Source organism: Ahaetulla prasina, chromosome 5, assembly GCF_028640845.1.
Source record: "Ahaetulla prasina isolate Xishuangbanna chromosome 5, ASM2864084v1, whole genome shotgun sequence".
NCBI lineage: Eukaryota > Metazoa > Chordata > Lepidosauria > Squamata > Colubridae > Ahaetulla > Ahaetulla prasina.
Genome location: NC_080543.1, coordinates 76,150,359 through 76,161,833, shown reverse-complemented (window position 1 = coordinate 76,161,833; position 11,475 = coordinate 76,150,359). Strand labels below are relative to the sequence as shown.

Sequence of the window (11,475 nt, the reverse complement as noted above, 5' to 3'; positions counted from 1 at the left end):
TATGATTGCCTAAAAACAATTGTATCCAGACAACAGAGATTGATTGAAATGGAATTTTTATGTTCTTCAAATAAAGTAAATAAAACATGAAAAAAAGTGTACAGGAATATCAGATTCCATGGACTATTTTCTTTTTCTTTCCTTCCTTCCTTCCTATCAATCATCTCTCTCTCTCTCTCTCTGAAAATACACTTTCCAAAAGTCTAGTTATGAGAGTGTATTGCAATAGGGGTATTAAAGATGGCAGAATATAAATCAAACAAAACTGAACAGCATCATATGGCAAAACCTTAAGAGTTGTGACCCACTTCAGATCACCTTTGCATGTCCATAGGAAAGCAGAACTTAGCTTTCCTATCGACTATTAGCTATATCCAGAGTATACTAACAGGCAAGAAAGATTATGTGCAGTATAGGATTGCAGGTTACTGTGTATTTTGAATAATGATAATGAAAAATAATGTAGAAGGGAGGTAATGCACTGCTTTGGTCAGAAGCAGTTTACTACCTGGCATTACAATAGGGGAAAATGTTGTAGTGGATCGCCTATAGTAGTTGAACCAATGAATCATATGCTTATTTGCAATATGACTAACATATTTTTGAGAAAAAGAAATAGATGGAAAACTTCTCCTCCCCTAATTTATTTCACTACTTTTTCCCCTTTGTGTACCTCGTGTACTGTAGTGTCAAGCTTGAAGATCCTTAAAAATCACAGCACCCTACTAGAAAGTTTATTTTTCCTAGGTTGCCTTAACTTAAATCTGTGTGAAACTTCCCAAGGAATTAAATGTCTCGTAGTACCTTGAGGGCTCTTCAAATTGGTGATGGATTAAAAGGGGTACAAGATAGTGATAATATCTGATATGAGATTGCAAAAAGACAGCAAAACTGTAATGGATATAAACGATTGAAGAAGGCCGGTAAATAAAAGTTGACACAAACATTTGTGATCACTAATAAGAAAAGATTTATTTCATCATTACATTACAGTTATTAAATGTAAATAACTGAAAACAAAAAAATATACTGGAGTGTACACTGTACACATTTGAAGGATACTTACAATGAAGTTACACATAATAGACATTTTAGGATCACAGATGTACTGACAGTAAACTGTTACTACGTTGGAGTCTCAGAAGTCCACAACACAGTAACATCTACACCATTAGTATTAGAGCTTTAGGTTTTAGATACTTATTAAGTATTTCAATGTTAAAATGAAAGAAAAGTAATACAGGGATAGCAAATTGGGAAACTACACATTTAATTTGTATTTGGGTTATTACATTGACAAAACTCATTCTTCAGTCGCCATCTTCATCAAATACTCTTTATCTATTTTGAAGAGTCTCCATCCTTCCTCAGATGATAGATCAGAAGCTCCCCGTCTTTTGTAAAATCTAATGGAAGATTCATTCCATTCTGCTACTAAGAAGTGCATACTGCTGCAACGGCATTTGACAGCAATCTGGAAAAAGAAAAACAGAACATGGACATAAATAAAAGTGGTGGCACATTTCTGGTCATAAGACAAGGTACCTGTAAAGGTTTAAATCTATATATAAATCTATATTAAAATTAGTGCCAATTTTAAATATTCCTTGTGTGCTCATCTGAACTGCATTAGGAATTCCTCAAAAATTTCAGGTTCAGAGACAGCTACAAAAAAAAATACAAATCCAAATATATTTTTGATTGCTTTGCAACCCAAGATATAAGTATTTTATTTTTTATTTTATTTATTTATTTATTTATTTAAATTTTTATACCGCCCTTCTCCCGAAGGACTCAGGGCGGTGTACAGCCAGGATAAAAAACAGTAAATATACAAAGTTAAAAATATCAATTTAAAATACCTATTCAATAGTGGCCGAATTAAAACCGTCAGATTGACCAACCTAAAATACCCCATATAAAATTACAAAAGATTAAAAAATTTAAAATTTAAAAATCAGTCCAGTCCCGCTTGAACAAATAAATGAGTTTTTAATTCCCGGCGGAAGGTCCGAAGGTCAGATATTAAACGCAAACCGGGGGGAAGGTCGTTCCAGAGAGTAGGTGCTCCAACAGAGAAGGCCCTACCCCTGGGGGCCGCCAGCCGGCATTGCTTGGCGGACGGCACCCTGAGGAGACCCTCTGAGAGCGTACGGGTCGATGGGAGGCATATGGTAACAGCAGGCGGTCCCGTAAATACCCGGGCCCTAAGCCATGGAGCGCTTTAAAGGTGGTAACCAAAACCTTGAAGCGCACCCGAAAGACCACAGGTAGCCAGTGCAGACTACGCAGGAGCGGTGTTACCCGGGAGCAACGAGGAGCTCCCTCGATCACCCGCGCAGCTGCATTCTGGACTAACTGGAGTCCCTGGGTGCACTTCAGGGGTAGCCCCATATAGAGAGCATTGCAATAATCCAGACGGGAAGTGACGAGAGCATGAGTGACCGTGCATAAGGCATCCCGGTCCAGAAAGGGACGCAACTGACGGACCAGGCGAACCTGGTAAAAGGCTCTCCTGGAGACGGCCGCCAAATGATCTTTGAATGACAGCCGTCCATCCATAAGAACGCCTAAGTTGCGTACCCTCTCTGTTGGGGCCAGTGACTCGCCCCCAACAGACAGCCGCGGTTGCAGCTGACTGTACCGGGGTGCCGGCATCCACAGCCACTCCGTCTTGGATGGATTGAGTCTGAGTCTGTTTCTCCCCATCCAGACCCGTACGGCCTCCAGGCAACGAGACAGCAGTTCAACAGCTTCGTTGGGGTGGCCCGGGGTGGAAAAGTACAGCTGAGTGTCATCAGCGTACAGCTGATAACTCACCCCGAAGCCACTGATGACCTCGCACAACGGCTTCATGTAGATGTTGAACAGGAGAGGCGAGAGAATCGACCCCTGCGGCACCCCACAAGTAAGGCGCCCGCGGCCGATCTCTGCCCCTGTCAACACCGTCTGTGACCGTCAGAGAGATAGAGGAGAACCACCGATAAACGGTGCCTCCCACTCCCAACCCCTCCAACCGGCGCAGCAGGATACCATGGTCGATGGTATCAAAAGCCGATGAAAGATCCAACAGGACCAGGGCAGAGGAACAACCCTATCCCTGGCCCTCCAGAGGTCATCCACCAACGCGACCAAAGCTGTCTCCGTGCTGTACCCGGACCGGAAGCCGGACTGGAACGGGTCTAGATAGACGGCTTCATCCAGGTACTGGGAAGCTGCCATGCCACCACTTTTCTACAACCTTCGCCACAAAGCGAAGGTTGAGACTGACGTAATTACCCAAAATAGCTGGGTCCAGGAAGGCTTCTTGAGAGGGGTCTCACCACCGCCTCTTTCAAGGCAGCGGGGAAAACCCCTTCCAACAAAGAAGCATTTATAATTCCCTGGAGCCAGCCTCGTGTCACCTCCTGAGTGGCCAGCACCAGCCAGGAGGGACACGGGTCCAGTAAACATGTAGTGGCATGTAACCTCCCCAGCAGCCTGTCCACGTCCTCGGGAGCCACAGAATCAAACTCATCCCAAACAACATCAACAAGACGTGTCTCAGTCATCCCATCCGGATCATCACAATCTTGGTCCAACCTATCCCGAAGCTGAGCGATTTTATCGTATAGATAACCACTAAACTCCTCAGCACGTCCCTGCAAGGGGTCATCCCGTCCCCCCTGATGTAAAAGGGAACGGGTCACCCGAAACAGGGCAGCCGGGCGGTTATCTGCCGACGCAGTGAGGGTGGAAACATAGGAACATTTCGCAACCCTCATTGCCACTAGGTAGGCTTTCGAAAAAGACCTAACTAGTGTCCGATCAGCCTCGGAACGGCTGGACCTCCAGGTACTCTCTAGGCGCCTTCTCCGGCGTTTCATCTCTCTCAGCTCCTCAGAGAACCAAGGAGCCAATTGAGATCTACGCCGGGTCAGAGGCCGCAAAGGCACGACACGGTCCAAAGCCCCAGCCGCAGCCTGTTCCCAGGCCGCAACTAGTTCTTCAGTCGTGCCGTGGGCAAGATCATCAGGAAACGGCCCAAGCTCCGTCAGGAACCTCGCGGGGTCCATCAGGCGCCTGGGACGGAACCAACGCATTGGTTCTGTCTCCCTGCGGTGGTGAGTGGCGGTCTGAAAGTCTAGGCGGAGGAGAAAATGATCTGTCCATGACACCGGTGTTGTCACTAAATCCCCTAATACCAGATCATTAAACCACTGTCCAGAGATATAAATCAAGTCCAGTGTGGACCCCCCCGTGTGTGTAGGGCCATCAGTTACTTGGATCAGGTCCAAGGCCATCATGGAAGCCTGGAACTCCTGAACCACCGTCGATGACAAGCCGGCCGATGGCAGATTGAAATCTCCCATGACCAGAAGTCGGGGGATCTCAATCGCCACCCCGGCAAGCACCTCAAGCAGCTCAGGCAGGGCTGTAGTCACGTAGCAAGGAGCCAGGTACGCGATCAACAGACCCATCTGATTCTTATGGCCCCACTTCACAAGTAGGGATTCACAACCGGCTATCTGAGGAACAGTGGACTCTCTCGGCTCAAGACTCTCTCTCATCACAACCGCCACCCCGCCACCCCTACCCCTCGGCTGATGGAATGCTCGGAAACCCGGCGGGCACAGTTCAACCAGGGGCACACCCCCTTCTGCGCCCAGCCAGGTCTCCGTAATGCCCATAAAGTCCGCGGACTCCCCCCGAATATGATCACAAATCAGGGGGGCCTTGTTAACCACAGACCGGGCATTGCACAACATCAGCCGAAGGCCCAGGCCCTGAGGATCTTGGCCTTCCGGGGAACGGGTATAAACTGAGGGACCGGAGCACGTTATCACTTTTAAACAGCGAGTCCGTGCTCCCGGAAAATGATACGGCCCCTTGCTTCCGCCATATCTGCCCCTCCCACTTACCGTACAGATGGAACCAACATCAACCCCTGGAACGAACCCCTCACCCCCCTCCCTCGGACCGGATAAACCGCCATGGACAACTCCCGGGACTGGACTTACCCTCCCGACGGGTTTCCGCCGCTATCCTCCCCCCCTTTAAAAGACCCTTATTAAAAAACCTATCTACAAAACCCCAAAGATTCTTCTTCCTCGCATGCCACCTCTCCGGGTCCCAAGACCCCTCGTTAAGGCAGGCCCTCGATAACACAGAGGGCCATTCCTGCGAGGCGGGGGAACCTCGCAGTCGGAGAAGGTCAGCTGACGAATATTTCATGCAAGAGATTAAATAACAGTGGGAAAAAGGTAATTCCTTAGCCGTTTGATGGTATCGCGGCCTACGGACAAGTCAGGGCAGTCCCAGTCCCAAGGCCTAAAGGCCGGTAGGGGCAATAAACAAGATGGAGTTCGGCTGATGGATTCTGCCATTCAGTGCTGCCCCTAATGGGTGCAGCGAAAGTTTATGCCCACTGGTGTCGCCCATGATCCAGTCCGGGCCGTCCAGAATTGATGCCACCGCTGAACAATGCCGCTAGAAAACAGAGCGGCAAAACTTCCAGCCGCTGATGACAAGTGCAGCCGGCAGCAGTAAACAATGATCCAGCCCGGCCATTTCTAATGAGCGCCGCTCCGCACCCCTCCAAAATGGCCGGCGCCATCTGCCGTTGCCGCCGATGGTATCAATGCCGCTGAAGGTATCTAAGCGGCTGATGCCAATGCCGCTATACGATACCGCCGCTGGCCACCGTCGGCCGCCACTGTCCTAAGCGGCCGCCAATGTCATGGGCGGCCGCCAGTGTCCTGCCGGGCTGCAAAAACGGTATCAATGCCGCCGAGGGTATCAATGTCGCTGGAGATCTCTAAGCGGCTGATGTCAATGCCGCTATATAATATCGCTGCTGGCCAACGTCGCCCGCCAATGTCCTGAGCAGCCGCCAATGTCCTGAGCGGCTGCCGGGCCGCAAAAACGCCCTTTCCAGCGGGCGCCGCGCTCCAAGCCCAGCCAAGATGGCCGCCGGCAACTGTCCGCCGCTCGCCCGCCTCACCAGCCTCGTTCCCGGCAGCCAAGGGTCTAAAAAGACCCCAAAAGATCTCCTTCGGCTGCCGGAAAGATGTTCTCTGAAGCGGTGAGCACAGATGGCTCAAAAGCCACATCCGAGGCATCGCGGCCAGGAAAAACGCCGCCCCACCGCTTGCATGATTCTCAGGACGCCGCCATTCCCGCGCATGTGTAGAGAAGGTTAACCTCGATAACAATTTTTAAAAACCTTCACAACCACTTGTTCAACGACTGTTCAAACTTAAGACACTGCTGAACAAGTGGTAGTTAAGACTGGTCCTTGTACTTACAGCTGGTGCAATGTCCCTAGCCACATGATTACAATCAAGGCTTGGAACCTAGTTCATAATTACAATCTCATAGCATCCCACGGTTATATGACTGTCATTTCCAACCTTCTTTGTTGGCTTTCTACAAGCAAAATCAATGGGGAAGCAGGCAAATCGCAACGTGACAACATGCAATGGTTTGCTGAAGAATGGCAATTAGGACCAGAATTTCCATTACTAAGCAGCATAGTCATGTGGTATTATGTTTTACAGGTGCATCACTTAACAATGGAAATTCTACTCTCAATTGCCATAGTTAAGTGAAAACTATCTATACTATTTCAACAATAGCATTTCAATAATATTGGCTTTATTGGACTTACTGGACTAAGAATTCCTTACTGCTTAGTAAGGGACTAAGAATCCCTTACTACTTCAATTGTATTTAAAAATAATTTTTTGAACAGGCTTTAGAACTATGATTCAGTGTGCTCAAATGTAGATTGAATTTCAATACACAAATATATTTTGAATATAGCATACTGTAGTTATCTTGGCATGAGCAAAATGTTTTTATACAAATGAGTCTTTCTATGAAAGAATCCTAATGAAAATGAGCCTTTAAAATGTGCAACACATTTATCATTAAATTATTTTCAAATAATTGAACAAAAAATTGTTCAATTGTTCATGAAATTATGTATACATGTGTGGAAGCAAGCTTGAAAAATATGGAGAAGTAATAGATTTGGGTAAAGTAATTTTAAGTATGTTTTTCTTATTTTGTGCCTTTTATATTTGTTGGCTTACTATTTCTAATTTCTATGTTTTATACAACTCTGCTTAGACCCAAAAGGGAATTACATGATCAGTATTTATATGTATCTTCTAAAATTATTTCCTGGAAACATAAAGATCTTTGAAAATTGTTCTAAGAGACCCATTAGATAGTCATCAATAAGTAAAACAAAGTATGAATGGAATAATTTATCAGATGAAATTTCCATTTGTACTGAAGATAACTTTAATCCATCAGTTGCTTTCCCCCCCCATACAATGGAAAGTCATAATCATCTACTTACCTGACTCAAATTCCTCAGAATTTCTGAACCAATGCCCAAGCCTAAAGATGGAAAAAGATTAATTTTATAAATCAGATTTGTATACGGCTTATAACATGATTCTAAAATATTAATGTTTAATATCTAAGATACCTCTGAATTCATTCATCACAAAGAAATCTTCAAGATACAGCAATTTTCCAATCCATGGATCATAAGTGAAATAATACATGGCAAAGCCCACAATACCATAACCTGCAATGAAAGTTTTTATTTTACATAGGTAGAATGTCATTAAACCAGAACAACTTAGTGTATTTTAAGTTTTACATGCATTTGTAAAAATAGATATTGTAATCATGCAAAATTAATCTGTTATGCTGCACAAGTAAACATTTTAAATTCAATTGATGTAATAAGCAGCAGCAGTTAAAGTAGAGTACAGATCCCTATCAATTAAAAACTGATCAAAGAAAATGTCATATTAATAAGATGCAGTTAACTGAACTTGCACATGCCCAGTAACTGTACAGCTGAAATATACGGCCAGTTGTGTCAGTTTGTCATTAAAATTATATATTTTATATATTATATATATATATTTTGTTAAAAATACTCTTTCCATATCCTATTTATACCATGTTGGAGCAATATAAACTTCAACAAATTCACAACGGCAGATCAGAATGCTGTGGTAATTGACTGTTCTTACATTTATACATCAGGACTTTTCCCAAATCAAAGTCCTTGATATTTATCTTATAAATAAATTCTGAAGGTTTGTTTACAATGCAAAGGTGCTTTAAAGGAGGCAACAGCATTTGTTTAATCTGTGACATCTAAACATTATTAAGAGCAGCTGAATCTTCAGTTGAATTGCAGCAGCCACATTAATTGCTACCAGTGTTTTTCACTACCACTTGTAAAAAAGAGCAAGTGTTCACTTTTCAATTTCTGGCCTTTTCCAGTTACATCTGTATTACTGACTCCAATTTGATTTTATATTCTAATATGATTTATAGATTTCTAAAAACAGAAATTACATATATGATTTCTGATCTACCGAGTGCTTTCATACTTTCTTCTTACTTGAGGTAAATGTTTGGGAATAGTATTTGCCCCTGGAGACCTTACCTCATATATCATGATCATCTACTTTATTGTGTAACGGATCTTTTAGTTACCTCCCCGCCCATCCATGTACACGGAAGGGCCATGTACATGGCGAAGCTAGAGACTGTAACCTGAAGATTGGGACAGATTAAAGAAAACGTGATTTAACAGAATTGCATTGTGATAAATTAGGGTCAAACAAAAATAACCATGAAATGAAGTGGAATTACACTTTTTCTTCTTCTGCTGTTATACCTGGATACTTGGTTCTCCATAGTCTTAAGGATAATTAAGCAATTTTTTTAAAAAGAAAAAACAAAAAAGACATCAACTTGGATTCAGAATTTGCTCTTACCATTAGGAGCATTCCTTAAATGAAATGTTCAGTAGAATCCAGCCAGCAGAGAGATGATTCTCTAACCCTCCCCTCTAGACCTCCCTCCACTGTCAGCTATTATGATATTCTGGATGATCCTCAGATTCTCCAGAGTAGATATTTATAAAGATGGGAAGGAAGGAATCACTAAAAATATCTCCTCCCTCTCCCTGTCAGCAGAACTAATCAATTAGCTTTTTAAAAAAACCCTTCCATTCATGGAAGACAAGGTCTGAATCCAAAATATATTTTTATGTTTTAAGTATTAACCTTGGAATAGTTATGTATAATTCTATTAAAGATGTTTAAATCTTATTTTTTTCTAATAAAGACATTACAATGCTTAAGTTCAGGTGTCCAGTGTTCTTTTGGCACTTCTGCAACAAGGCAATGGTAGAAAGGATGTTCTCCGAAGCCATCCTCAAGAAGATCTGCAAAATGAGAACATATGGGTGATTTAACTACAATTTCCCAATCTCCCATGTAAATTAATCAGATTTATTTTAAAATATACCATTACCTTTTTCAGTCAGTACTACTTGATCTTCCATATCTTCGTATTTAGCAAGCTCCTGCCCAAAACAAAATATTATGGCTAACTTTCTATTCCATTAGACATAAAGAGACAGAAGCTCATTTATTTTTATTTGGAAAATTATGTTTTTTAATCCACTTATTTTTAATAGTATCACAGAGGTTAGTGATCATAAAGACTCCTCCTCCTCCTAAGAGGAAAGAATTATTTGCCAACTCATGAGGGGAAAGATGTGTGTCCAAAAGGAAGAAAGGTTATTTAAGGGTTAACAAAACAATCTTCACCCCTACCCCCCCAAGACTTTTTACCTTTGCCCCTAAATGAAATGCGAGATTTATCTTATTTTTTTAAAAAACAAGAAAATTAAATAAGTAGTGTAGCAGAGCAGAGCACTTTATAGGGCAAAGGTAGCGATTGTTCAATATTTAGAATAGAATAGAATTTTTTATTGGCCAAGTGTGATTGGATACACAAGGAATTTGTCTTATGCTCTCAGTGTACATAAAAGAAATGTTCATCAAGAATTCTAAGGTACAACACTTAATGATAGTCATAGGGTACAAATAAGCAATCAGGAAACAATATCAATATAAATTTTAAGGATATAAGCAACAAAGTTAGTCATACCTTAGCAATACAATATTGACTGCTCTGTTACTTTATTGCAATTAAAAACATGTTTGGTCTTATCTTAAACAAATACATCTATAATTGCCTGTTTTTGTTATAATCCAAAAGGGAATATAATATATATCTAGTTCGTAGTTTGAACAGGAGAAAAAAGAACAGCAAAGTTGGAGAGAAATTAAACAGAACATAAATACAATGTACATTATCTAGAATTAATCACAACTACTTAATTTTGTAACACATTAAAGGCCAAGCTGAGCTTTTGAAGAGTTCAGCACATGAAAACGTGGCATAACCAAAAGGCTGCTTCTTAAAATGCCACGAAACCTCTTTGTTTTTTTAAAGGAGAAATTGTATATAAAGATTAGCAAGGAAAATAGTAGTCAGGACCCTGGGTATTAATGTTACTCTAGAGTCTAGTGGGTTTTGCTGTCAACCTTGCCGATGTCTCCCGATAGTCACATGGCCTCTGGAAGGCTGTTGATAAAAGTAGTCGAACTTGTTTGGGGAATCGAACCGCCTTTCTGGTTTCTGGAATAACCCTTCACTTTCCCACCCTCTTCCCCCGATGTCTCCAGAGCCCCATATTTTATAGTATGCAAAACTTTTTATTTCTGATAAGAGCAAAAGGAGGCGAACCGGACACTACTGGGGTTCACTTCATTAAGATTTTCTCCAGCAGTCTGGGCTGCGTGCGGCGCCGGGCGAGCGGGCGAGCTAGCTACCAGGCCGACACGAAGCAGGGTATACCTTTATGAGGCGCAGAATATCAGCGCAGTCCTCAGGCCGCGCGGCTCGGATATGGAAGGAGGCCATTTTCGGCGGCGTTTCCCCTTGCGTCCCCCCCCTCTCGCGAGTCCCCGATAGTTGAAGAGCAATAGAAGAAGTTTCTTCATTCGCGTCCCGGGCGCGGCGTTGGCGGCACAGGCGCAGTCAGGCAGCCAGCATTCCCTCGGGCACCGAGAACAAAGCAAAAACCGCGGAAAAACGCCAGTAGCACTTACTGCCTAGATAGCTTCCTCTTTTCTAGAGCCTTTATTTATAGTCCCCTCGGCCAATCAGAAATGCCACTTGACACATCCTCCCCTCCCCCTTTATCTTCCTACTGATTACCTCATCTTTCTAGGAAATGATGTCCGGTGGCTGCCTAAACAATGACTCAGGCAGGCTTTGGGCTGCGCGGAGAGCACCATCTCATGGAGCAGCTCATTTTTCGTAGGGAGATCTTTAAGCATGGGGACGGGCGCCTAGGATATCTAGATGCTTTGGAGTTCAATTCTGATCAGTTCCAAGCAGTTTCGAAATGTGGGTTAGAGGGAAACCAGACTGCGTATCTCTACCGTAAATCATTTTACTCTAATCCTCTTTCAGACAATCCCTTTCAATTCTGTAGATGTTCTTTCAAAAGGTCCCCATATTTAGGACAACTGCAAGCAGTTTTTACTTAGCAGCATCAAAATGGGGCATGGGTCAGGGAAATGATCAAAACTGATG

At 43.1% G+C, this 11,475-nt stretch overlaps 1 protein-coding gene across 1 annotated transcript; it reads right to left on the bottom strand.

Moving 5' to 3' along the window:
- Positions 1 to 945: 945 nt before the first annotated feature.
- Positions 946 to 11,022, bottom strand: SAT1 (spermidine/spermine N1-acetyltransferase 1). The gene is made up of 6 exons (XM_058185721.1): positions 10,732 to 11,022; positions 9,337 to 9,388; positions 9,155 to 9,247; positions 7,481 to 7,582; positions 7,349 to 7,389; positions 946 to 1,474 (listed from the first exon to the last, which is right to left on the bottom strand). Exons 1-6 carry the CDS (start codon positions 10,795 to 10,797, stop codon positions 1,304 to 1,306), a joined length of 525 nt encoding a protein of 174 aa, XP_058041704.1. The 5' UTR covers positions 10,798 to 11,022; the 3' UTR covers positions 946 to 1,303.
- Positions 11,023 to 11,475: the final 453 nt, after the last annotated feature.